Source organism: Desmodus rotundus, chromosome 9, assembly GCF_022682495.2.
Source record: "Desmodus rotundus isolate HL8 chromosome 9, HLdesRot8A.1, whole genome shotgun sequence".
Classification (NCBI taxonomy): Eukaryota; Metazoa; Chordata; class Mammalia; order Chiroptera; family Phyllostomidae; genus Desmodus; species Desmodus rotundus.
Window position 1 is genome coordinate 74112265 of NC_071395.1, and position 27740 is coordinate 74140004.

The following is a 27740-nucleotide window of genomic DNA, read 5'->3' on the forward strand; positions in this document are numbered from 1 at the left end:
AGACCTTATTTTATTTGTGATCGTGGTCCCTGAGCTAGGTGTATACAAGCCATTTGGTTGTTAAATAAACTAATTAACACACAAAATAAAATGGAAAATAAGGTGAGCTATACCATACTTACAATATCTTATAATAACAAACGCAGACAAGGGAATAATTCAACCCAGGTCATGCCCTCCACTTTGTAAAATAACACCCTGTTGACTTGACATGGTACCTTATTTTTTTCCTAACCAATACTGATATATTGGCTCAAATATATTAATATTTTTTCTTTGATTTTTTGGGAAGACATAAGTTAAGATGGCAATGAAAAAGCCAATGACTGTAACCTTTCCTTTAAACGAATATTTACATTTCCATGATATACATTAAGAAATAATAAAGTTTTATTTTACTTCTTCTGTTTGCTTCTCAGTGATTTCCCCTGACGGACCCCTGGCCGCCTGCGTGGAGCTCCTGCCGCGTCACTCAGCTGGACAAGCAGTGATGAGCAGCTAAAGGTTTGACTGCCAGCTCTCTGGGGTTTGGGGAAGATCACTCTGATTTGTAGTGTTTGCCAGTTTCTGTGGTCTAGATACTCCCACCAAGGCCGGTTTGAATTAACCCACAAGACCGCATGAATGGCAAATCTGGAAGAGATGGCTGTGTTAGTATCTCAGAGCCAGACAAGCCATTTTAAGAGAGCTCCAGCACACCAGTGAAAGAAAGGCCACGTGAGTCAAGAACAAGGTAGACAGAAACCTTCAGAGACACAAAAGGATGCTTTAATTCAAGACGCGAATGTAAGTTTCTGCTTATATTCTAAATTATTCTAATTATTCTCTAAAATGAGGTCTGAGCGGCTGCTCATCACCGCGACTTACGCGTGGTAAGTTCACTTCCATTTCTGATCATAAAAGGATGCTCGGGGTCTGAAGTTTTCCTCTTTTACCCGCCAAAAAAGTGACAACAAAAGGTTTGATGTACATGGTCATGTGTCCCCTGTCCCTCGAGAGTTAGCAGCAACTAAGGGGGCTGTACCACAACTGAGATCTGAACAAATCGCCTGAGAAAAAGATAAGGCCCCTGAGCACTGTCCCTGAAATGTCTCTTTGGGGGACAAAGAGGAGAGTGTGACCGCTGGTCGGGCGGGAATGGGTTGGAGGAGTGGGTAGGGTGGGGCTTTAACCGGGAAAAAGAACTGGGAATGTGTGGGAACAGACCTCTGGCAGAGAAGGGAAGGGAAAAGTACTCGGGACCACAAATGCAGACAGAAGCCACGGAGCTGCCGCTGCTTGCCCACGTTTAATGACACAGTTCCTCCCTTTGCGTGCCAACTAAGCAAGAGCCAGCAGGGCGTCCCCTGACTTTGCCACCCAGCCAGGCCCAGAGTCTGCCCCGAACACAATCGCAGATACCCCTGGGCTGCAACTGCATCCAGAGACCAGTCATTTGGTGCAACGCATGTGGTCTGAAAAACAAACTCCCACCCAAACATGTGCTTGGGGAGACTGCAGTCTCTGTGATCACCGCTCCCGGGACTCAGGCCCACTCCGACCACGGGATCCTTCTACAGGCACGGCCGCCCGACAGAAGCGGGCACAATTCCACCGTGTAATTTTTGTCTGGGAAGTGAAATGCCTCTGTCATTACATCATTTTCTTTAGTTTAATGATCCCTTGAAAGAAGAAAGCCTCACTAAATCGCTTTTCCAAGTCAGCTATTGAAATAACCTTTTAACATTCTCTCCCACCTTCCATGACCTTGTACAGTTCTGACATACGATTTCTCGTTTTATCCTCAAAACAATGCATCGAGGTGTACATTATTACTCTTTCCTCCTGGTCCAGTGCAGAGCTTCGGCTTCCGCTTTCGCTCCTCCGGGCAGAAGGTAGTATTGGGCAGGCCCGTCAAATCAGTCGGAGGGCCTGGCTCTGCTCCCCCCGCCCCTGGCCCACAGGCCTGGCACAAAGGAGCCGTCAGAAACTCCTGACAGCTGCCAAGCCGGTAGCCACAGTGTCCTGGAGAGGAATTCTAAGCTCACAACAGAGCATTTCTCATCTAGCTTTTTATGGGATTGGGTTTGGGGAAGGGCTGGCGACCCGCCAGAAACGGGTAGCAGAATGGCGAAATCATGTCAGCCCACAGCGGGGGGATTCAGATGATGGTGGGAATGGGGACAGGCTTTCGTGCCAGCCAGCGTGTGCCTGGTTGCACGCTCCAGTTAAAAACAGCGATGGCTCGGAAATTTCACTTTATCTGTAGTATTCTCATTTTTTAAAAGACAGCATAATCCTGCATTAGTTATAAAATTACATTATCTTTAAAATTCAGAAGAGAAGGGTCGTCGTGGCTGCTCTGAGCACCCTCGGGCTCTGGGTGGGGCGGGGCAGGGCGGGAGGACCTTGCTGATTTCTGCTCTACTTACCTCAGACACATGCCCCTCACCTCCCTCCGTGCCAGCCGGCCTCTGAGGGACCTCCGCTGCACAGCCCAGCACAGCGCCCCCTGCCCGCTAGGCACAGAGCCTGCGGCGGAAGGTGGTGGATCTCAGGTCACCTACACCCATGGCTGCTGGGGGGTGAGTTGGGGCAACACAGACCAGCAACTACCCATAACCAGAGACAGAGGACGTAGGTCTTGTGTCAGCGATACCATCGGAGTTGACTCTGAAGAACCGGTGACATGTATGTCAGGGCAGGGGTTGTGCAGGGTGAGTGACATGTACGTCAGGGCAGGGGTCATGCAGGGTGGGTGACATGTATGTCAGGGCAGGGGTTGTGCAGGGTGGGTGACATGTATGTCAGGGCAGGGGTCATGCAGGGTGGGACAGTCTGGAGAGAGGAAACATCGTGGAAGAAAGTTAAGAGGTAGATGAAAAAACTCCTGGTCATTTCCAGTCCCGCCCGCATGGCCTCCGCCAATGATTCCTGTCCTCCCGGATGTCTCACCCTGCCACCCTTCTACGTCTCTACCCACCCCCTCCATTGGGGGGCATCTCAGGTGGGGACAAAGTGTGTGAAAGCTCAGTTTTTTTCATTATTGCTGATATTTACAAGACTGCCTAGAGGCAGACAGGAGTGGGAAGAAGGTCGAAAGTCGAAGGATTAAGGGATTTGCCTCACTGATCCGAGGATGAGGAAGGAATCAGGGGGCTAACCCAGTCTCCCCCACCACCAGCTGTCAAAGCGGTGGGTGGTGTCTGGCTTAGGTACATAGACCCCTGAGTCACAGCACCCTGGTTTGAATCCCAGCTCTGACATTTGCTGTGTGACCTGGAGCAAAGTGCTGAACCTCTCTGTGCCTGCATAGAAATGAAGGCAGCAGAATGAGGCCTGGGCCCAGGCAGAGGGACCCTATAGAATAGCTGCGAAATGGGGCTAACAGTTCTTATACCAGAGCTGTCGGGCAGATTAAAATAATAACGCCTGTAAAATGATTAGTAGAACGCCTGGAACACCGAAAACATTTCAGCATTCATTCACTCTTACCTCCTATCACCTGATTATTATTATTACCGCACACTCTCTTTCATTCAGCACCTGAATGAATTTTACGGTCTGGCAGGTGGCTGGAGGCCTTGTCCGGGCCTTTTCCTTAATCCTGTTATCCTCCTCAGGAAAGCTGCTCCCTCCTGCTCTGTAGACTCACAAGAATCCCCTCCGCCTGCTTGTACCACGCTGCTCACCACGTAGTTTGGAATCCTGCTGTTAGCACAGCTGCGTCTGGGGTCTGGGCGAGTTCTGAGGACCCCAGGGCGGGGGGTGGGGCGGATGCACACCAGAGTGGGTCTACTGAACAGATGGAGTGGGGGGAGGGCACGCAAGCAGCTTCCACACCCTGTTCCCGCATGCTGGGTGCTGCCCTGGGCTGGCCCGGATGTACCTTGGCTTGGGTGGGCTTTCTTGTGAGCTCACCCACAGGAGGATAGGAGAGCTGGGTGCTCAGCGAATCCTAGACCCTCCCAGCCTCACTCCTGGAGCCAGGTCCCTTCGTCCTTTACCAGTTCATCCAGGGACAGGGCAGTGGTGAGGAGGAAGTGCAGGCTGTCCTGGGACTCCTACCTGCTGATCCCCTTGTGCAGCAGCCCAGGCCCAGTCTTTCTTCCGTGAGCACCAAGCGTCTGTCCCCACACTGCACATCTCCACTTCTGGAACCTTCAGTGAAGCTCATCTGCCCGATTCTCTTATTCTTCAGGTGGGAAAGCCGAGGACTGAGGGCCGAGGGCCGAGGCTTGAGTCTCAGTGTCGGCCTGGAACTCAGAACCAGCCTTTCCCCCTACACAGTGGCTCCCACCTCCTCTGCATGTTAGACTCGCCTGGGTCCTTTCCAAAGCTCCAGTCCCAGCCACAAGCTGGACCAGTGAAATCACGCTCTCTGGGGTTAGGCAGACATCAGTGGTTTTTCTGGAAGCTCCCCAAGCAATTCCAATTTGTGGGTGAGTTTGGAAGCTGCTGTCTTCCCACCCCCAGCACCCAGAGACCTGATAATGGCCAGGCCCCATGCTAAGCACTTTTAGCATCACCCACCCTTACCTTAGAGATTTCTTATTGATTTCCGACATTCCAAACACCAGGAGGGACAGCTTTGTGTGTTAGTGAAAAGCTGATACGGATTTATCAGCTGTGGTAAAGTTATGTACACAGTGTACTTGCTAAAGTTAAAATAAATGAAAATGCTTAGACAAACAGGCAATCCCACAAATGAAATTCTCTAATTGCACATTAACATCTTTTTTTTTAATTATGTGGCTAGGTCTCAAGAAACTGATTGATTGATTGATTTTTTTTAAGATTTTATTTATTTAGCCCTGGCTGGTGTGGCTCAGTGGGTTAAGTGCTGACCTGCTAACCAAAGCTTTGCTGGTTCAATTCCCAATCAGGGCACAAGCCTGGGTTGTGGGCCAAGTCCCCAGTAGGGGGCACATGAGAATCAACCACACACTGATGTTTCTCTCCTTCTCTTTCTCCTTCCCTTCCCTTCTCTAAAAACAAATAAAATCTTGACCCAGGCCATACCCAGGCATGTGCCCTGACTGGGAATCAAACCAGTAACCCTTTGGTTCACAGGATGGCACTCAATCCACCGAGCCAGCGAGGGTTACACATTAACCTCTTAATTGTGCTTATAAACAATAAAAATGAATGTTGAAAATAATTAAAGATGAGCTTGACATTTTATGAATAAAATTCTGGGAAACAAATACACGTTAAACCCTTTCTAAAAGTTCCAACCTGAAGTTTATAACGTTTCTAATGAAGCTGCAATTGTTTGTAAATTTTTCAACTCCCCGAGCAATTAGATACACGGTTTTATCATTTTCAGTTATCGAGCTAGCTGCACTTTTTTCTCCCAGTGAACAGAACACAGGGACGCCGAACAAGCGTTCTCTATTCACCAGATTCAGGGACGCTTGTCTAGCTGGGGGCATGTGTTATTGCTCTTAACAGACCTTGACCTCTTTTGCTCTCAGACCTGTGAGTCAACGAGTCCAGTCGTTTGTAACTGTCTGGGTCGTGGGCTCCTTTGGAGTGTCTGCTAAACAGGCCGGCTCTTCCTCGGGAACAGGCACAGACCCACGTTGAAGCAATTTTGCACACAGTTTTTTGGAGCACCTGGCCTCCATGAAACCATCGTCCCCACCAGATACCCACCTGAGCCCCACAAATGCAGAAACAAAAGCCCAAAGGCTGAGGTGACACGCTGTCAGTTAACGGCACTATCAGGATCCAAACTGCGGCCTCCCGGGAGAGAGAAGCCTAGGGCCGCTCCGCCTGGGCCCAGGCCTCATTCTGCTGCCTACTGACTGTGCGATGCCCAAGCGGCATCACCCACCCAAGTGCTTCGGTCCCTTAGTGTGAAGACAGGGATGACGACTTGCTGTCACCTCGTCAGAGTGAGAGCCGTGTTTGCTGTAATTATTCACAAGTAAGGAAAGGGACTCAGGGAGACAGGCTGTTGTCCTAAGTCACCAAGCTGCATCTTGACACACAGCGCCCTGAGTTCCCAACCCCTCTGGGACCCTGTCCTCAGAGCTGTCACCACCTGGGCCCCGGCACAGGGTGCAGGGCACAGGGGTCCAGGGGCTGCTCTCAAGCAGCCGCCTTCAAGTTCAGCACTGGGCGCTCACTCTCCTGCAGAGGGAGGGCCAGTGACAGGAGCAGCAGAGGGGACAGTCACTGTGGAAGGGCATGGGGGGACCCACACAGTGAAGCCAACCTGGGGGATGAGAGGGGCTGTGACCCCAGGGGAAGCCCGGCCTGGGGCTCCCACCCTCGGGGCTGTGGTCACAGCCTGTGACAGTAGCGGCGTGACCACACGGGCCGAGGGAGGCAGCAGGGGCTGGCTGGGCTGGCCACGCCACAGAGGGGCTCCCTGCGTGGGCGGGTCAGCCGCAGGAACCGTGGGACAGCCCTTGGCTGAGAATTCTGAAAACCCCGTCCCTGCCTGGAGCTGTGGGCAGGGCTGCTGGAACACTTTCAGTTTTGTTTCTGCAAGAAACTAAACTCAACAGGAAGACTCCAGAGACGAGGACATGGAAGGAGCCGTCCAGGTGTGCAGGAACTGGTAAGGAGTTGCTTCTCTAGGGGCGACCTGAGGCTGCCCGGTGAGAGGGCAGACAGAGGAAAAGACGGTCCAGGCATAAAAAATACCAGGGAGGGGGCAGCTGGGCGCTGCGGCTCCTCGGGAAGGAAGGCTTAGACCCTGGGGATCTCTGGGACAATGTGATGATGAAAAGTGGTCAGCATAACCTTACCTCACTCAACCACGCTCCCGCTCCTCCTCTTGAGATAGTCTAGACTCTCCGGGACAGTTCTAAAGCCAAAGAGCCAGGCTAATTGTCCCTGCTGGGCTACTCATAGTCCTAATTTGGGGTTCTGATCATGTGGTCTGCACACCAGTCCAAGACAAACCTCCCCACCCCACCTTCCTTGAGAAGGAGCTGCAGAGTGGGGGGAAAGGAGACAGAGTGGGGGCCAAGACCACACCTCTAACTCAGGGGCCTCTGGCCCACTGAAGGACCTCACTGTCAGCAGAAGCTGACTACCTGTGGCAGGAACCAGGAGGGAACTGGAGAGCTTTGCTCCAGCCAGACCCCTCTGGCTCTTGGGTGTCTGAACCAATGCAGGAGAAAGAGCTGAGGTGACAGAGCAGGGAGAGCAGAGGGGGAAAGGCCAGGCCAGGCAGCGGGGCAAAAACAGAGGGAGAGCGAGGCAGCCTCTGAGCCATCTGCCTGGGCTGCGCAGAATCATACCACAGGAGCAGGGCTCTGGCTCCTCCCTGGTCACCTCCCCGTGCCAGGGACCTGGGCCTTTAGGGACACAGGCACTGGGTCCCCCTCCTCCCGTGCTACCACAGCAAGGGCTGGTTGAAGGGAAGGAGGCATTTCTTGATAATAAGGAGTCTTAAGAAACACCATGCCCAGGAACTGGGAGACTCAGAAGTTTGTGTTCTTTGGGGTCCCTAAGAAAGGACTCGGGGGTCTCTCTGTGGGTCTGTTTTGCACTGGGAAGCCTGGGGGCAGGGGGTCAGTGGGTGGTCTCTCACCCCCAAGTCGTGGGGATTCTGAATGTCGGCGTGGCCCTCTGCGGCAAGTATGGGAGTGCCCGCCGGGACTCTCAGCCGGCTGTGGGCTAGGCAGGGGAACACTTGAAAACAAGACAAAAGCTTTGAAAGAATTTAATATTTGTTATTTCATTTTTTTGGAATAGCTTTACTGAGGTATAATTGACATATGCTGCATTTACGGTATATTTTTAAAGTGTACCGTTTGGTGTGTTTGACGTGTTTATATACCCGTGAAACCATTGTCCCGGTCTAGAAAACGAACCTACCCATCACCCCCATAACTTTCCTGGGGCCCCTTTGTAGTTTATCCCTCCTGCTCCTTTCACTCACCCTCACTAGCCCTGGGTAGCATTAAGAGCTTGGTAGAGCGAGCATTCCTACACTCATTCTATGATTTAGCGTTGTTCTGCTTGGGGACCAACAGGGACAAGTGGCCTCATCATCGTATTTTAAGGGCTTGAGGCCTCAACATTTCTTAACCCAGCAGCCCTGGGTGTAAAGTAGGGCTCCGTGCTTTAGACCATGAACCGAGCCTGAGTTTCCTCCCCCTTGACCTCACAGCAAGAGAAGCGTGGCCTCTGCCCACTTGACTCTCCACGAGGCTCACTGCCTGCTGTCCCTGGTCCTCTGCCCGGAGTGCAAAGAGCCCGTCCCACAGGCGAAGATGGAGGAGCACTGTGAGACTGGGCATCAGCAGGTGAGGCGGCCGAAGGAGGGGCGGGCAAAGCGGGGAGTGCGGGGCACTGGGGCGCAGTCCTGGGTCCTGGCTGCAGCAGCTGGGCTAGTCATCCAGCCCGGCATGTGCCAGCCCCCTCTTCAAAGAGGACAGAGTGATTGTCTTTCTCATACTAAATTGAGTCTACCCCTGATTTTCCCATCCTCGGCCCTTTCCCTACAGGCTTATGGGTGTGGCCGAGGCAAGGGCTCCCTGTTTCAGGAAAGGCTGAATGTTCTTTTTTGTGAAGAGGGGAAGCAGGAAAGGAAACTCTAGAAAGCAGTCATGGCCAAGGTCAGTCCAAGGCTGACTTTTCTTTCCTGCTCTTTCATGTCAATCCCCCCTGGGGCCCCTCAACTGTCTTTCTGGAGAAGCTCAAGCTTAGGCATCCTCTTCAACTCCACAGGTCCCCCAAATGCTTCTTGCGCCCAGGGCTGGTGCCACAGGGGGGCTGAGGTAACCACACCTGATCCTGGGCCTAAGTGCTCACAGACCCAAACCTGCAGCCAGGGCAGTGAAGCCAGGGCAGACGTGGGGGAAGGCAGCAGGTGCTGGTGGAGCCAGCGTTCCTCTGTCTCCGCTCAGGTCGGGTGTGCGATGTGCCAGCAGAGCATGCAGAAGCACTTGCTGGAGTTTCACGAGGTGAGAAGCAAGTGTGATTCCTCCTTTACCACCAAGTGGCCAACCTGGGAGGAGAGGGAGGGTAGGGAGGGGCCCATAATAAACACTTTCACCTGACCTCTCTCCTCACCCGAGTAGGCCTTGGCAACAACGGGCAACTAGTTAAGTTGATGGGCATCATCCCACAAACAGAACGGTTGCGGGTTCAGTTCATATTCAGGGCACATGCCAGGGCTGCGGGTTCAAACCCTGGTCGGGGTGTGTACATGAGGCAACTGACCAATGTTTCTCTCTCACATCGATGTTTCTTTCCCTCTCTTTCTCCCTCCCTTCCCCTCTCTGAAATCAATAAATGGGGACAAAAGGGCTTGCCGTGTCCATGAGCCTAGGCGAGCCCACACTCCCTGAAGAGAGTCCCACTCTGGCCCTTCCCACCTGTTTTCTTATTGGCCTTCATCCCCTAGGGAAATAAGCTCATGTCCCCAAGTGGGCTGCAGTCCAGTCACTGCAGGCCAGTGACCATGCCAGTCCTGCCCGCCTCCCCACAGACCACGGAATGCCAGGAGCGCCCCACCGAGTGTAAGTTCTGCAGGGTAGCCGTGTGCCTCAGCAACCTGGAGATCCACGAGCACCACTGTGGCAGCCGGACCGAGCTCTGCCTGGACTGTGGCCAGTTCGTTGTGGTCCGAGGGCTGGCCCAGCACAAAGATGCATGCGGGAAGCAGCAGGCCCAGCCCCAGCGAGGTGAGCAGTGCGGGCTGGGGGAGAAAGGAGAAGCTTGGAGGACAGGGAGCCTCTCCTGGATGGGATGCAAAAAATGTAGGCATTCAACAGGAGAGACCACCTGTGTGTGTGACAGATGTGTAAGTCTCAAATTCATCTGGCTACTCTAGTTCTAGACCAGGGGTGTCAGACTCATTTTCACTGGGGGCCACATCAGCCTGGCGGTTGCCTTCAAAGGGCCGAATGTAATTTCAGCTCCTTAACAGTTAAGGAGTAGTTACATTTATACGGTCCTAAAATTATTTCGGCCCTTTAAAGGGAACCGTGAGGCTGAGGTGGCCCCTGGTGAAAATGAGTTTGACACCCCTGCTGTGGACCGTGCACTGGAGTGGCCTCCTCGTGTGTCTGCTGTGCGCTTCAAATGACTGGCCCAGGGAGCCCCAGAGGCAGGTGGTGGGGGCCTGGGAGCCACACAGATGGCTGCGGAGGCAATGGGGCCCTGAAAAACCGGAGGCTTCCTTGGAACTCCGCTGGCACGATCCTGGCCTGCAGAGATCCACCTGCCTCCTCTCACAGATGACAAACCCATGCCCAGAATGAGGCAGCCGCTGCCAGAGGCAGAAATAGAGCTGGACACCCAAGTTTCCCGACACCAAACCCAGAGCTTCCTCCACCAGCGGCAGTGGACAGAGGAAATCAGCTGTAGCTCCTGACCTCTGGGCCTACGTGGTGGCTCCCAGTACCACTTCACGTTCTCTGGACCCAGTCACCTCTTTATGAGGTGTGTCAACAGAGGACACGAGCCATCAGTGTGACAGGCCTAACGTTGATTTCACTGGTTGTTTTAGTAACATGGTAACATGTGGTGTGAGCCTAAAATCCCTTGTATAGTAAATCTCTCCTGGTAAACAATCTACTCAAGGTGAAAACTGACAAAGGACAGCCGGCTGGCTGAATAGCTCAGTTGGTTAGAATGTCGAGCCGATACACCGAGGTTGTGGGTTTGATCCCCAGTCAGGGTACATACAAGAATCAAGCAATGAACTCATTAATGAGTGGAAAAACAATTTGATCTCTCTCTCTAATAAATAAAATTTTAAAAGAAAATTGGCAAATCTGGAATGCTTCAGATTCTTGAGATTCGCGTGTATTTCCTTCACACCACTTGGCTGGACTCGCACAGACATGTGCAATAACAGTCTGACCCCAGAGCTCAGAACCAGCGCCTGTGGTGCCAGCTCCCTCCGTCTCCTTAGACTCCAGGACGACGGCTCCAGGACAATGGCAGGGCCACGTGCGTGGGTGAGCCTCCGCGGTCACAAAGGAGCGATGTGGCTAATTTGGCCGAGGTAGCCTGTGTGGCCCAGACACTGGCAGTGCAGGACGGGCAGGCAGGCCCGGGACAGTTCATACCTGTGACTACAGGCCGTGTAGGCAGTTGTGGGACAGCTGGGCTCGCCATTGTCAAGGGCAATCATTTATGGTGTTGTGTCTGTGTTTATTCAGGGAAGAGAATTTCAGCTCCTGGAAACAGTATCTCCCGTCGTGACTATAAGCAAATGATCCCAGGAAACAAGTGTTTACGCCATCTGGTGAGTAGCGATTAGTCGTCGTCTAACGGTGCTCATACCTTGTCTGTATTCTAAAAAGTGTAGTCCGAAAGGTAGCTTCTGGGTCCAAATTTACGTGTGATATCAAAGGGTCTCATCTTTACTTTTGCCTTGCTCAAAAGGGGATATTGTGAATTGCTTTAGGCTAATTTATCACAGATCATTGATCCCCTTCCATGCCAGCTCTCAAAAAGCCCCCTGACCAGTTCAGTTCTCCCTGCTCACCTTGAACATCTCCAGCCTCCAGGGCCTGGACACCGCCTGCCTCACGAGGACCTGCCTTATAACTTTCTGTCCCCCGTGGGAGTCTCGTTTATGAGACTGAGCTCCTCCACAAAAGTGAACAACTTCCTCCCTCTCCCCACAAGGAAGCTGATGCCAGGGCTGGGGACCAAAGGGGGACTCTGTAGAGGTGTAATGATGTGATTGATTGATTGATTGATTTTGCCCGGGAACACTCACAGACTCTTTCCTCCACAGCTCTAAGCACCTTTTCAAGCATTAGCTGTGCCGAGCCACTTCCCTTTTTTACAGGATGGAGCGTATTTGCTCTGGGGAAACTTAGTAAGGCTTCACCCCAAGAACCTCATCTCTTTCTCCTTAAGCAGAGAGCATATCCTTTCTTAACCCTTCAGCTCAGAGAACTATGAATGTCAGAATTAAAGAAACTCTAGGGTGATCTTGATCTTTTTGCTTATTGCGGTAAGATACACATAACATAAAATGTATCATTAGTGCCATTTAGTACATTCACAATGTTGCGCAACCATCACCTCTGTCTGGTTCCGGGACATTTTCACCACCCCGGAAAGAAGCACTGCTCCCATTAAGCAGTGACTCCCCGCCCCTTCCCATCCACAGTCCCCGGGAACTGCTGAACCGCTTTCTGTCTCTATGGATCTGCCTGTTCTGGACAGTTCATGTAAAGGGAGTCGTATCATATTATGTGATATCGTGTTATGTGATTTCTCTTAGCATATGTTTTCAAGGTGCATCCGTGTTGCAGCATGTGTCATACTTCATCCTTTTACGGCCTTTGTGGCCACACCACACTTTGTTTATCCATTTGTCTGTTGATAGACATTTGGGTCATTTCCATCTTTCAGCTGCTTGCTCGCTGAAGTGGGGTCCGTGGACCAGCAGCATCGGCATCACCTGGGAGCTTGTTAGAAATGCAGAGTCTCAGGCCCTCCCCCTAGCCCTAGAAATGATAGATCAGAACTTGCTGTTTCACAAGATCACTAGCATTTCAACTTCAAGAAGCACTGTCTCAGCCAAGTGATCCTCAGCCTTAGCAGCACATTGAAATCTCTTGTGCAGTGGTTTTCCTGAATACTGATGCTTAGTCCTTGACAGAAATATTCCATGTCGTTTGTGTGACTCAGGAGATGCTTGGTGAGTGCCAAAACAAGAGTGAAGCTGATCACTCCCCTTCAAAGTGTCCAGACCGGGCAGCCTAGGACACCCGCACACTCGCTCACCAAACCTGGAACTGCACTTGTGGTCAGAAACTCTGAATGTTAGGGCTGCTCTGCCACTTACTGGCTGTGTAGTTTCCCTGAGAGGAAAATGGGGATACGATTTGTCTACCTCTTCATGAGTGGAAAACGTCCATGACCACTCACCACCCCGTGTACCTCCAGACCAGCATCCTCACGCACACTCTCGGCCTTCCCACCCGCGGGCCACAGAGGGACCTTCTCCGTTCCCCTCCAACGCTGCTGGGGCACTACATCCCACCCCTCTTGCCTACACAAGGCCATTGTTCCACTGCTCCAGTGACTGTCCCCTCGCTCCCGCGTGGGGGAGAGGTGAGATGTGATGCACCTGTCGCAGAAGGCCGCGACAGAGTCTCAAACCTTCCCTCCAGCGTGTTCTGATATTCGCTCTGAGAGGTTTTTAAAGGGGTACTATTGACAAATATTTGTATCGATGGTGCCGTCTCTGGCCTTGCATGGAAAGCATTCTCTCCCTCTTTTACCTTTAATTTGCAAACCAGAGACTGAAATCATTTACACCAGGTGGTTTTATGGTTTCTTGGTTTATATTACTACGACCCAAAAATTGAAAAACAAAAAAAAAATCCTTCTCTTGATCTCATTTCCTGTCAGCCGCCATCCCCTTTCTCTGTTCCCCTTTGCAGCAAAACCTTTGAGCCGTTGTCTGTAGCCACCGCCTCCCTTTCTCCTGGCCCATCCTTACTTATACCCACTATAACCTGGATTTTGTACCCCCATGCCCCTGCCCCCCGCCACAAAAAACCCTGCTCTTGGCAAAATCAGTGACCTTCCTTCCCATGGCTAAATCCCACGGTCAGTCCTCAGCCCTCGGTTTATGAGGGACCGGAGTTCATCGCTTCCTCTTCTTCGCTCACTTCAGTTCGCCTCTTTCTTGGCTTCCAGCACAGCGCACTCTCCTCCTCCTGCTCCCCGGCCTCTTCGGCGGAGGGGCCTGAGAGTTCAGTCACTGTCAGCAGTCACTGCCTCGATAATTTCATCCAATCCTATGATTTAAAAAAATGCCTTATGTGGGAAGACACTCCCAAATCTACCCCTCCTTCCAGACTTTTCTCCCAGACTCCAGACTGATACATTACTGCCTACTCTGCAGCTTCACCCAGGTTTATAAACAACCTGTTTAAAGTGGTGACCCCTCCCGCTCCCACATTTACCACGCCCCTTACCTTTCTCTACTGTTTTCTTTTGCATAGCATTTATCAATTTCTTACATATTATCTAATGCACTTCATTACTATAGCCCGTGTTAGTTGTCTCCTACCGTCCCAGTTGAAATACTAGCTCCACTGCTCCCTTCATGCTCACTGTCGCCGAGTCACAGACACTCTGCCTTCTAACTCTTTCACTGTTCCTTCTGGCTTTCAGCTCCATATTTCTAATGCACCATCTCGTGCCGCTATTCTGTCTTTGTGGGTTTTTTTAAGATATAGTCTATTAACTCACAAGGACTTAAGAATATGGATTTCACTTTATTACACCACCTATCCTATACATACCTCCAAATTTTTTCTCTCTGTCCTCCCAATTTATTGATATCAGCCATTCTGGTTAAATTAATAATCAATGATATTGTGACCGTATAAGTGTTATAAATGACAAGGCCACAGAGACTATAATCGCATTTGCTTTCTTCTACAGTTTTTTGTTTTCTCTGGAGTTACTCACTGCTTCAGTTTTTCCGTTGCTCTGCTTTCTAGTTACCTATCACTCAGTCATCCCTAGAACTTTCTACCAGGTCTGAAACTGCCCCCTCGATACAATTAAACAGGTCAAGTACTCTATTTATTTGATTATGGGGGCCTGTGGCTCCCGGGGCTGACGAGTAGCTGTCATTCTGGGAATTCCTTCCACCGTGTCCACTGTTTGAGTCTGTTCCCCAGATTTTAGGTTCCGATCTTTTTCTTTCTAGGTTTGCTTCTTCTTGGGTAGAGCGTGTCCTTTAAAAGTTTCTTGAGAAATAAAGCATGGGAGGCTAACTTTTTAGACTTGATACATCTGCAAATGATAACTTAGATGGCTATAGAATCCATCATTCTAATGTTTTAATGGTGTGACAAAAGTTTCCAAATACAAAAGTAGGAAGAGAATATAATAACCCCTATATATTCATCACCCAGATGTATCAATAATCAAAAGTTTTAAACACTGCTTCATCTATCCTTTTTATCTTTTCTTTTTTTCAAAAGTATTTTAAAAGCAAATGCAAGATAGCTTGTCATTTCACCCACCATCCTTTAATATACATCTGAAAAACAGCCGTTTTCTTACTTAACTGCAATGCCTTTAACATTCTCAACAATATTAAAACAATTATTTTCTACCACCTGTTCTGGGCCTCCATGGCTCCTTCCTTGCTGCTGCTACTGCTGCTGCTTTCTTTTTCTTCCCTCGCCTTCTACTGGGTGGAGCAAATTTTCTCATTTTATTTCCTCTTTTCTACTGATTTGGCAACTTTGCATTCTACTTCTATCATTTCTATAGTTATGAATACCTGACTTAAAGTCTAAAACTACTCGTATTTTCTAGCCTCCTAACAAACAATACAGGGATTTGAGACACGGTCACTCTCGTCCTCTCCTCTCGTGTCACATGCAAATTCTGCCAGAAGGACTTTGTCCCACCTTGTTCCCATTCTACCCAAGCTCAGAGTTACAAGGCTGACCCCACATCTCCCAATGCGCCAGCTCGTGTGCCTGACAGGTCAGGTCTTCATTCCTGGAACACGGAGTTTGCTTGCTTTCTCACAGAGCCAGCTATCTGCCTAAACAAATGTGTGTCCTATTCTACCAGCATTTCTAAGTGCTCATGGAGGGTTGGGGGGGGGGCGGTGCTGCTTCTTGGGTTATCTAGTCTATTGTATTGTCCAACCGTTAAAGCTGAAGTCATTTTTAAATTTGACGTGTTACTCACCATTGCAGGATAAATGTCGCACAGTCTCAGAGTCTGCAAAACGTCTGCCAACTGGAGAGTCAACAGTTTCTCCTCCGTCGCTCCCAAGTCAGGCTGCGGAAGATCAGACTTCCACAGCAGAAAGAGATGTCCGTCCAAAGACAAAAAATACAAACAGATTTCCTCTTCTTTCTGAAAATTCAACAAAGCAAGCACCACGTGACACAAAGCCCCGGATCACGTCTCCTGCAGAAGATGAGGCAGCGTATGACGTTCTGAGAAGATGTCCGCGGTGCGACATCCTACTTCCCCTGCCGACCCTAACCCAACATCAGGTACCCAGCTGCGGTTCCTTCCTTACCTGGCCGCGAGCCATCTGGACAGGGCTTAGAGAAATCCAGAACCTGCAGGGTGTTTGCAGGCATTGCCACTGGAACAGCCCTTCCCTATCTCCTCCTCTGTGTGGCCACCAGGTCCACCCTTCCCGGCACTTCCCACCTGGTCTATGTGCATGCTCTCCCAGACACTGGGCCGCCTGTGAAGGCAGGGCCGCCTCTTTCATTTCTGTGTCTCCAGTTCCTGGCCCAGGGGCTGACTACAGCAGATGCTTCAGACAATTGAGTGAACGAGGGAAGCCAAGAGCACTCTAGCTCTTTCCTGGTGTAAGTAAGGCGATGGAGGCCTGGAGACGAGAGCCTTGCTCAAGATCCTAAGTCTATTGGTATCTTGCTTCCAGCAGAGTGAGGTTTTCCTCCAGCAGATGAGGATTCGCAGCATCAATACCCTGAGTTTTACATCCTAGATTATTGTCTATTGGTTTCCATTATGTGCCAGTTACAACGCAAAGTTCTTTACAGACAGCTGATCTTCATTATCCATAATAGGCAGATATTTTTATCCCTGTTTTACAAATAAGGAAACTGGACAGAAAGTTCCAGCAGCTTCCCCGGGGTCACACAATTAGATAATGGCAGAATTCAGCCCGGGGTCCACGTGTACATAGTTCCAAAGCTGGCGCTCTTATGCTCCAGACTGGATGCTTCACTTAAAGAAAAATAAAATAAAATAAAACTTTCATCACTTGTTGTTTTTCAAAATACCTGAGATAATACCATACAAAGAAATACACAGGCAAAGCTAATCCTCCCCACTCCCACCCCCCGTGCCCAAGTCCCCTGCCCTGAGTTACCAGCATCAGCAGCCTGTGGGGTATCCTTTCCAAGCTTTACCTTTGCTCACTCACACCTGAACAAACCTATTCGGGGTGTGAGTTATTTCTTTCCCCATATCCTACCTTCCTATACTTATTACACCACCATTCGCCTTTTTCACTTAATACCATGCACTCCTTATGAAAAAATTAGACCTAAATCTTTATCTTCTAATTTCTTTAAGCATCTATATGTGCACATAAGCACATAATCTTACAAAGATGGGTGAATTTCATGCTTGCTGAGAATGTTTTTAGTGCCATATTCTCTCTCTGTTTCTTATTTTTGCATTATAGCTTACATTCAATACCATTGGTTACTTTTCGGTGTCTGGCACAGCGGTTAGACATGTACTTTACACAGTGGCCTCCCCAATGTTTCAAGTGTCCTTCCAGCACTGGACGTAGTTATTGCAGTATAACTGGCTATATCCTGTATTCTCTGTGCTGTCATTGCACTCCTGTAACTATTTTGTGACTACTAACTTGAGCTTCTTAATCCCTTCACCTCTGGACCCAGTCCCCCAAGCCCCTCGCCCCTCCCCGAATACAGTCTGGTCTCTGTATCCATGGGTCTGTTTCTATTTTGTCTCTTCATTATTTTCCTCTTTAGATTCCACGTGTAAGTAAAATCATGTGGTATTTGTCTTTATCTGACTTATTTCGCTTAGTGTAGTACCCTCTGGATCCATCCATGCTGTTGCAGATGGTAAGATCCCCTCCTTTTTTGATAGCCATTGCAGAAATGCACCGCCATGTTTTCATCCACTCCTCTGTTGATGGGCACTGGGGTTGCTACCACATCTCGGCTCTCGCAAATAACGCCGCAATGAACATAGCGGTGCATATATTCTTTTGGGTTAGTGTTTTGGGTTGCTTTGAATAACATACCCAAAAGTAGAATGGCTGGGTCATAAGGCAGTTCCACTTTTAATTTTTCCAGGAATCCCCACACTGTTTTCCATAGTGGCTGCACCAATCTGCATCCCCACCAACAGGGCACAAGGGTTCCATTTTCGCTGCACCCTCGCCAACACACGTTATTTGTTGATTTATTGGTGATAACCATTCTGACAGGTGTAAGGTGGTATCTCATTGTGGTTTTAGTTTGCATTTCCCTGATGATTAGTGAGATTGAGCATCTTTTCATATGTCTATTGGCCATCTGTATGTCCTCTTTGGAGAAGGGTTTATTCAGGTCCTCTGCCCATTTTTGTTTTTTTTATTGGATTGTGTTTTTGGGGGGGAGTGAGGGTTGGTATTGAGTTCTGAGTTCTTTATAAATTTTGGATACTAACCCCTTATCAGATGTATCATGGGCCAATATCTTCTCCCATTTGGTAAATTGTCTTTTTGTTTCGTTGCTGGTTTCCTTTGCTGCACAAAATCTTTTTAGTTTTTTGTAGTCTCATTGGTTTATTTCTTTCTTTTATTTTCTTTGCCCAAGGAGATATAACACAAAAAATATTGCTAAGAGAAATGTCAAAGATTTTATTGCCTATGTTTTCTTCTAGGAGTTTCGTGGTTTCAAGTCTTACATTTACATTCAAGTATTTAATTCATTTTGAGTTTGAGGGGGGTTTTTTATGTGGCGTAAGAAGGTGGATTATTTCCTCTCTCTCTCTCTCTGTCTGCATGTACCTAATTTTCCCAGTATTAGTTAGGAATAGACTGTCTTTGCCCCTTGCATGTTCTTGTCTCCTTGTCGTGGATTAGTTGGCCATATAGGAGTGGGTTCATTTCTGGGCTCTCTGTTTTCTCCCATTGATTCATGTGTCTGTTTTTATGCCAGTGCTGTGCTATTTTGATTACCATGGGCTTATAGTATACTTTGATATCAGGTAGCATGATTCCTTCAACTTTGTTCTTCTTTCTCAAGACTACTATGGCTATTCAGGGTCTTTTGTGGTTCCATATAAATTTGGATTATTTATCCTAGTTCTGTGAAAACCACCATTGGTATTTTGACAGAATTGTGTTGAAGCTATAGATTGCTTTGGGTCATGTGGATATTTCAATGGTATTAATTCCTCCTATCCATGATCTTGGTATATGTTTTCATGTATTTGTATCTTCTTTAATTTCCTCCTTCAGTGTCTTATAATTTTATGAGTATAAGTCTTCTTATCTCCTTGGTTAAATTTATTCCTAGGTATTTTATTTTTTTATTTTTTGATGCAATTGTAAATGGGATTATTTTCTTAGCTTCCCTTTTCTGATAGTTCATTATTGGTGTATAATGGGTATTTATCCATTTATTTATTTTGGATATTTATTTTGTATCTTGCTGCTTTACTGAATTCATTTATCAGTTATAGTAGTTTCTTGCGAGAATCCTTATGGTTCTCTATAAACAGTTCCTGTCATCCGCAAATAATGACAATTTTACTTCTCCTTTTTTAATTTAGATGCCTTTTATTTCTTCTTGTCTGATTTCTATGGCTAGGACTTCAGTACTGTGTTGAATAAGAGGTGAAAGTGGACATCCCTGTCTTGCTCCCGACCTTAGGGAAACACCCTTCGTTTTCCCTGGTTGAGTATGTTAGCTACGTGTTTGTCCTATACGGCCTTCATTATGTTGACATTGTATTCTCTTGCAGTTTATTTCTTTCCATACTTTCCTTCATCCTTATATAATAAGGTTGCCGAATTTAGCAAATACAAATATATTACTTGGGACAAAAATAATTACAAAGTAACAGCATGGGTCATACTAAAAAAGTTCTTTGTTTCTCTGAAATTGACATTTAAATGGACATTCTGCATTTTATCTGGCAACCCTATTATATAACCACTTACAAACATACACATTTAGAATCCAATTACATATATTTCCTTGCATCTTAATATTATGATGTAGCAACACCCAAAGACTTCCCTCCCTCTGAGTCAATAATGTGGCTCTTTTTTAAAAAAATGACTAAGAGTCAGTGGTGCAGTCATTCTCTGATCTGTCCATCTACCTCACTGATGATGACAGGCCTCAAGTAAACATTGTCCCAAGCCACCCACAGGCCCCTCCTGGGTCACTGGGTTCCATGCCTTTTCTCTGCCACCTGTAGGTCAGGGCTCGTGCTCCGAGAACCAGGGCTGGCCGTATCCAGATCCCCCTGGAAGTAACACTCCCCACGTTAAACACATCAAATTTTTTATATCCTTTTCTTTAGGAGAAATGCTGGTGGTTAGCTTCATTGGAAGGAAAACAAGTGGAAAACTTCAGCTAGATTTGGAGAAGAACAGGTACTACAGATTTGGAAGGTTTACTGGTCTCCCCGCTAACTTTGTGTGGTAGCCTTTACTTGTGAAAGGAGGTGGGTTTTATGCCTTGGGTTTTTCCTATGGAAGAAAATGTTTAGATTTTAACCACTTTCCTCCTTTTGAACAGAGACGTTGGTCTGCTTAATCGCTACAGATAAACCAGGAGAAAAAAAGCCTCCAGCTCTTCTGCCTGAGAATTATGATCATGCATCAGGGCCCCCCAGCCTGGACACCCCGGGGGACCTGTGTCCCTCTTACATCCCCACCAGCCATGTATGGGAGCTCGCGCTTCCCCACACTCCTCCCTGGGCAGCAGTTGGTGTTGTCATCATCATTTTCTCTAATTTTAGCTATTCTAACAGGTATGCGGGCGTATCTTACTGTTGTTTTCAATTGCACTTCCCTAACGTCTAACGATGTTGACCATCTTTTCATTTGCTTGTTTGCCATCTGAGATGTCTATTCACGTCTTCTGCCCATTTTCTAAATGGACCATTTACTGTTGGGTTTTGAGATTTTATATATATATATATATATATAAAGATAGATAGGTGGATATAGATATAGATACAGATATATAGAGAGATATATTTCCTGAAGAATAAAAACACACTCCCTCAAAGCTTCCTGGTCACCTTTCTTTCGACTCCGCACTGGTTTTGCAGGGCGCGGGGTGGCGGCGTCCAGGGCGTCAGGGCCGGGCAGTGCACAGGGGAGGGGCAGGCCAGAAAGGAAGAAAGGGAGGAAGAGAGAGAAGGGAGGCCGGGTGGTAGGCCAAGGCTGCCTGAGAGTCCCTGATGTGGGTGTTGTCTAATCGGTCCGTCCACACCTCCGATGATGACAGGCGTCTATTAAACATTACCCCAGGCTCCCATGGCGCCTCCTGGCTCACTGGTGAAGCCCAAAGGAGTGGAGTGCCTTTGAAGGCTGCTGGTGGGGAAAGTAGTTGGGAGAAGCCTAGAGATGCAACCGGCAGACATTATACCCCTACATTTCTGCCGGGCCTTTGCGGTGACCTGCTAGAGCACCAGCCCCTACCTGGAAGGGAAGGGCCAATGAAAGTGGGTGGGTTGGACGCTCCTTACCCTCCCCCACCTGGAAAGGTGGGGCAGTTCTCAAACTTTGTCACGTTAGGTGGGTCAGGTTTGCTTCAGACTTTCCTTTGGGGGCCTATTTGAGGAAAGCGAAACCATGAGGTCAAGAGCCAAGGGAACGCGGCGATGGATTCTGAAAAAATGATGCCTAAGCTGGGTACTCTCGGGACCCAGAGGCTGGGTCGGGCCGGGAAAGTGGGCAGACTGAGCTCCAAGTTCGGGGCAGAACCTATTTCTTGCCAGAGGAGGGAAAGGCGGGGACACGCCCATCATCACCAGCGCCCCCAGCCTGGTGCCTTCTCTGGCCTTCTGCTCCTGGACCGTCTAACTTTCTACGCGCAGGCGCCCCTGACCCGGCAACTGCAAGTCTGGGCCGCTGCGTCCGGCAGCGACCAGCAGAGCCCCGCGGGCACCGCGCGTCACAAAGGCGGCCCTCAACTAGGCATTTAGCGTCCGCGAGGTCAGGGTGCGGCCCGGGAAGTCGCCGAGTTGGCATCTGGCGACCAGGCAGGCGTGTGCGCGGTTCCTGCAGCCCCAGCGGGGCGCAGCCCGCTCGGTGAGCCGGTAAAAGGTGGGCCGGTGACGGTGGGGATAACGGGACACTCCAGGCTCGCGCGGGGAGAGGCGGGCTACCCTTCTCAGCGGCCTCCTCCTGGAAGCTTCCCCGTCCCCTCTCTCCAGGGGTGATCGGACATCCTTAGGTTTCCTTTCTGGGTGTGCAGCTCTGTGGTAAGGTGGAGCCAGCCTAGGTTTGAGAGTTCTTAGGGCAGGTTCTAATCCCACCTCCCCACTTACTGCTCCATCGCACTGGGAGCCTTTCTGACCCTTCTAGCACCTCTGTTTCCCCATTTGTAAAATGGGCGTGTTCACACCTTGCATACAGGGATGTCGTCCAAGTCCCTGGGTGCCAACTTACACTGGTACAGCATTCACCTTGTGCCAGGCACGGTTCTGGTGTTTTCTGAATATCAGCTTATTTAATCCTTTCAACACTAGGAGAAAAGGATTGTTATGACTGCTGCTCGCGCAGTGGAGACTGGGGCACAAGGAAATCAGTTTGCCTAAGGCCACACATAGCAACCGACAGAACCAGGATCCAACCCAGGAAGCTACACTGCCCCCCACTGGTGCGGAGTCTTAGGGGAGGGGAGCGTGGTCCCGGCAATCACACATGACTTTTGGACCACTGGCAACACCTTCCCCAGCCCAGCACACATGTTCCTCCAAAGTGCCTGGTAATTCTTCCAACAAGTGACTTTGCTGGGGCAAAGGGTTTCATACAGCCTTTGAACTGGGTTTAGCTTCCCTTGAGCACCTTCTAGGCGCCTTACTCTGGGCTAAGTGCTGTGGAGGCTCCTAGCCGCGGGCAGTCTATACGTGATGGAAGGGACAGCCCTGTTCCTTCATTTGTTACATGTTCAAGCACCTACTCAAAAAACAAGAATGAGTCTGCCCCTAGTCGCAAGGACCGAGTGGGTCCCGTGGGAGAGGAAGGCTTGGGCACAGATCACGCTGAGGGATGGACGGTGGCGAGAGGGGAAAGAGAGCGGGCAGGCTGAGCACAGAGGCAGCGACTCCGGGAACACACTGGAGCCCGTTGCCCTGGATGGGGGCAAATTGCTGTCAGCTCCCATGCGGAAGTCTGTCTGGATCCGGACACGGGAGGGCCCTCGGGGGCAGGACCCCAATTGTTCCGTAGGCGATGGTGGGTACCAAGGACAAAGGCACAGGAGAAGACCCCAAATCGGGTCCTCCACAGGTGCTCGTTGCCACTGCGGTGCTGGTGGGCGCGTGGGCAGAAGACGGACGGACACTGCCATGGATGGCTTCTGTTCCGATGGCGACGTAGTGGGTGAGGTGCACACAGAGTGATATGAACAATGCTTACAAACATTAAATATACGTTTGGCGACCACACATGCAAACAAAAAGATGCGTGTCAAACACATTGGTAAAGTTGCCTCCAGTGGGGGCCAGTGGAGTGGGATACGGCTAAAAAGGAAAGCCAAAGAGGGGTCTTGGGCAGACAAATGTCTCTCCTAAATTGAGAAATACAATTAATTTGTCCTTCAGCACCTGAGGCTTACCATTTGTGGCAGTAGGAAAAAAGTATAGGACATAGAGTCAGAAAGCCCAGCCTCCGATCTGTGCCATTACTAACTCGCTGTGTGACCTCAGGCAAGCCCCTTCACCTCTCTGAGTCTCAGTTTCCCTCTGTAACGAAATCAATGATCAGATCTCTGTCAGCTCTGAGTTTTTATTAGCCACTCTCCATTGTCGTGGGCCACTTGGTGCAATAACCAACAAAGTTTTGTGGAGTAGCAGGGCTTAAAGCTTGAAGAATACAGGATTTCGGAGAGTTAAGGAAAGCGAGGGCTGTTTTCAGGCAGGAGGAACATTGAAAGCAAAACGTCGTGAAGATTTCAGCATAGGGCTGTAAAACGTCTGAGAGCTCCCGAGATGTTTCAGGCGGGCCTTAGCCCAGCTCTCCCCTGGGGCTCCCCAGCCTGGCTGGGGCACCACCTGCCATCCTACAGCCGAGTCAGAGACTTCCTGTCCTGCCCACTTCTGCATTCCCCAGTTACCACATCGCGTCCACCGAAGAACTCAAAACCCACCCCATCTCCACTATGGCGCCGCCCTAGTCCCAGGTTCGAACCTGAACCCTCCTCTAAGCCATCCTTGTTCCACTCCCCGAGGGTCCTTCCTAAACCTCAACTCTGACCACATCACTTCTGGACAAGTGACCCTTTGACCTTCCCTGGTCTCCTGTGACCTCAGTGGAGGTTCTCCACCCTTGTTCTGCTGCTACACCTGTTGAATATCAACACAGACATCAGGAACGTAGCTCAACACAGTGATTCTCATCCGGAAAGGGGGCCATGTCAGGGTTCCAAAGTCTTGGGGAAAGAGGACAATGGGACCCCCTGGCCACTGGGACGCAGCCTGTATCACATCGTTCAGAGCCCCTTCATCCAGCACCTCCCACGGCTCTGGCTCCAGGTCGATCGCTCCCCTCCCTGTACAAGTGAAGCTCCATACAGTTTGTAGTTCCCTGCATGTGAACACATCGTGCGCATTCACAGTTCTGTGGCTTTACACGTATTGTTCCCTCTGCCCGGAAAACGTCAGTTCTCCCACCACTACCACTAGGCCACCCCAGTCTGCCTTGCGAATCCTACTCACCCTGCAAAACACAGCTCAGTACCTCCTCTGAGCAGCCCTCTCTACTGCCTCCTTACCCAGACAGGCTTAATCACCCCCTGTTTGTGCTACCTGCACCATGAACATGCCTGAACTTTTCACTTCTCCCACCCTGTCATCATCGAGTGGTGGTCTGCAGCCCTGATAGACCCCTAAAGGACTGTGACTCTTTGCAGGTGTGGCCTGTATGGTGAATTTATTATTTCACCAGCTGCATCAGCACAGGGCCTAGTGCATGCCGGTCCACAGTGCGAATTCGTTCAATTGGGTTTAATTTCTGTTTGGCAGGTAATGGCTCTTCCTTTTTACTCCCCACAGAAAACGAGTGATTGCTTTTCTTTCCTCCCTTTTGGAAGCCCCGCCTCTCACACAGCTGCACTGGACATCCTGGTTCCTTGATGGACGAAGAAAGCCAACTGATGCAGCCCCAAGGCCAGAGCTGCTGGGCCGCTCTGCCCGATGTGTGCCTACAGCGTGTTTTCTGGTGGCTGGGAGACAGGGACAGGTCCAGGGCGGCCCTTGTCTGCAGAAAGTGGAACCAGATGATGTATTCGGCTGACCTCTGGCGATACAGGACCATCACGTTCAGCGGGAGACCGTCCAGGGTACACGCGTCTGAATTTGAGTCAGCTCTTTGGTATGTTAAGAAATTTGGTCGTTATCTGGAGCACCTGGAGATCAAATTCCTGAATCCTTACAACGCTGTCTTGACCAAGAAGTTCCAGGTCACCATGCGAGGCCTTCTTTCGAGTCTGGGCAAGAGTAACAACCGCCTGAAATCCCTTTCCATTCAGCACCTGGAGCTGGACCGCCTGGTCTGGAGGAACAGCATCAGGAGCTCGTTCATCAAAAGTCTGAGCTTCTTCTTAAAGAAGATGGGCAAACACCTGGACTATCTCAACCTGAAAGGCACCAGGCTGACCGTGGAGCAAGGCTGCCACGTTCTCAACTCCCTGAGCTACTTAAGGAATGAGAGTATGGCGTCGGAGCTCAACATTGAGGACTTCTTCAGCCACCACCTCGCTGTCTACAGCAGCCCCCAGTTCAACAAGACCATGGCCACGTTCCGCAACCTGGTGTCCCTTACCTTGAACTACAACTGCATCTCCGACGAGCTGCTCGAGAACTTGTGTGAGAACAATGCCAATACCCTCTGGACCATAAACATCAAATGCCACATTCATGACCCCCACGGGCAGGTCATCTGGGGCATGTCCTGGGCCAAACTGGCCAGGCACGCCACCAACCTGAAGGTGAACTTCTTCTTTGAGCGCGTCATGAAGTACGAGCGCTTGGCCCGGATCCTCTTGCAGGAGATCCCGGTCAGGAGCATCAGTCTGAGAAGCTGCTATTTCAGTGACCCGGACTGGTCCATGCGGCCCACCCTGCTGGACCTCTTGCCCACCTTCCGGCACACTCTTCAGGTAGGTGTAAGCTGAGGGTGGGGAGTCTTTCAAGGAGGGGCTGCACCAGCTTCCTGGTTTCCCCAGAGGAAAGGCCACTGCTGCCCACCCTTGGCCGGGCTCACACACACACACTCAACCTTAAATAGAGATTCTGACCAAACTAGGCCTCCCCGGCCCCATAAAACCACAGCAGACAATAAAACAGGCCGCTCACTTCCTGCACGTGCAACACAAGGAATTTTCTGGTTGACTCAACCAAGGAAAGCTCCTGTATCCCCGGCTCAGAGATGCGAGGCCTGATCAAGAAGGTGTATCTACAGATGAGTGGCAGGTCTGCAAGCCCCTTCCTACCTTCCCACAGGGTCACAACAGGCAGGAAACCGTGTGACTTCAAACCAGACCAAAAGCCAGATTTGAGAGCCAAGTCACTGAGGGGCTTAGTAGTGTGGGCTGTTCCATAACCTGGCAGTGCCCCATTTATAAAATCAGGATGATTCTGCCCCTCCTAAGGACCTCACTCACAGAAGGTTGTGACGATTGACGCTGATAGGTATCAATGAATACCTATCAGTAGGGATTCATACCTATCAGGCAGGGACTACTGCGGAGTGCTAACAGCTCCCCTGGTACTCGCATGGCCCTCTAGTGGGCAGGCAGGCAGCATTATTATTCTTTGTGCTACAGAAGAACGTGGGGTTTGGTGGCCTGCCCACAGTCACCCGGGACCAGGACCTTGGTTGGTCTGGACTCTAAATGCATTGCCTCCAAACTCCAAGTTTTGCCAATGTGGATGAGCCCGCCTTCATCTCCAATCCCTTCTGTGACCTACCTGTCCAGGGCATCTTATCTAAAGGCCTCGAACCACGACGGCTCTCAGGCCCAAAGGCAGGTGGTGGAAATGTTCCAGAACGATCCAGCCAGTCCCGGCATCTTTGCCCATGTATGTTTTCCCCTTTGGTGCTTTTCCAGAAATTAACTTTTGAGTTCAACAACAACCACGAGTCGCTCGACAAGGAGCTGCACCTCCTCATCTTGTCCTGCAGAAAGTTGTTTTACTTCAAAATCTGGGCTTTCCTTGATGTGAAGTTTGTGGAGCGGATCCTGAAGAGTCAGGAAGAAGGGCAGTGTGCCCTGCGCACTCTCAAGGTAAGAGCCCCCTGGGGCGGGGGACAGAAGGGACACCAGACCCCACGCCTCAGGTGTCCAGCCATGCTGTTGCAGCGCTGGGACGGAAGTCAGAGATGAGGCAGGACTGGGGGCAATTGTATTGCCTGAGTGTGTCCGTCGGAAATGGACAGTTTCACCAAAGGGAGTCTGGATTCTGCCTCAGTGGCTGGGTCTGGGCTTTTCCCGACTCGGCCAACCGTGGTGCGTGGGCCTGGCTCGGATTGTTTCCAGGGCCTAAATGACGCAGTCATGGTGTGTGCACGGATGTGTTGCTCTGTTGGCACAGGTGAGAATTTACACGAACAGATACGAGACAAATGAAGAGGACAGGACACTGCGGGAAATTTACCGGAAGTACAGAAAGCTGATCGATTCAGAGCTTAACTATTTTGTCATCGCCTACCCCATGATGTAGTGAGCACTCTCCAGAGGAAGAAAGTAAGGAGCACTTTGAAGTTGAAAACCTGGTTCGCACAGAAGGACACTTGGGCATCCCCTCCCCCACCCCTCTTCTCTCTCTCTCTCCTTTTGCCAGGTCCACACCAACATGAACACCCCAGCAAAGGCTGGGACTGCTGGGGAGGGGAAGGCCCCAGGTGACTTTAAAGTGCTATATTTATCAACTATCCAGGGGTAATTTCTCATTTTGTCGTTTGATTTTGATTTTGACGCCCTCACTCAGCCACAGAGCTAAAAGCTCAAAACAGCTTCTCCAAGCAGTTTCCTACCCTGACTCCCGCTAACCTGTGCACCTGAGAAAGTGTGACGAGCCAG

General features: G+C 50.0%; 2 protein-coding genes across 4 annotated transcripts; both read left to right on the forward strand.

Annotated features, from left to right (window-relative positions):
• The first annotated feature begins 6358 nt into the window (after nucleotides 1-6358).
• On the forward strand, nucleotides 6359-27592 carry FBXO39 (F-box protein 39). 2 transcript variants are annotated; one of them, XM_053911922.1, is made up of 5 exons: nucleotides 6359-6370; nucleotides 20073-20077; nucleotides 24712-25817; nucleotides 26769-26945; nucleotides 27253-27592. In XM_053911922.1, exons 3-5 carry the CDS (start codon nucleotides 24792-24794, stop codon nucleotides 27379-27381), a joined length of 1332 nt encoding a protein of 443 aa, XP_053767897.1. In that variant the 5' UTR covers nucleotides 6359-6370; nucleotides 20073-20077; nucleotides 24712-24791; the 3' UTR covers nucleotides 27382-27592. The 2 variants fall into 2 exon arrangements, with proteins under 2 accessions (XP_053767897.1, XP_024420437.1); XM_024564669.2 differs by lacking the exons at nucleotides 6359-6370; nucleotides 20073-20077 and having other exon boundaries at nucleotides 24709-25817.
• XAF1 (XIAP associated factor 1) lies at nucleotides 6441-20708 on the forward strand. Of its 2 annotated transcripts, XM_024565173.4 has the most exons (8): nucleotides 6441-6550; nucleotides 8114-8249; nucleotides 8853-8909; nucleotides 9437-9632; nucleotides 11118-11203; nucleotides 15657-15962; nucleotides 20005-20077; nucleotides 20223-20708. In XM_024565173.4, exons 1-7 carry the CDS (start codon nucleotides 6519-6521, stop codon nucleotides 20059-20061), a joined length of 870 nt encoding a protein of 289 aa, XP_024420941.2. In that variant the 5' UTR covers nucleotides 6441-6518; the 3' UTR covers nucleotides 20062-20077; nucleotides 20223-20708. The 2 variants fall into 2 exon arrangements, with proteins under 2 accessions (XP_024420941.2, XP_053767898.1); XM_053911923.2 differs by lacking the exons at nucleotides 6441-6550; nucleotides 8114-8249 and adding an exon at nucleotides 8451-8561.
• Nucleotides 27593-27740: the final 148 nt, after the last annotated feature.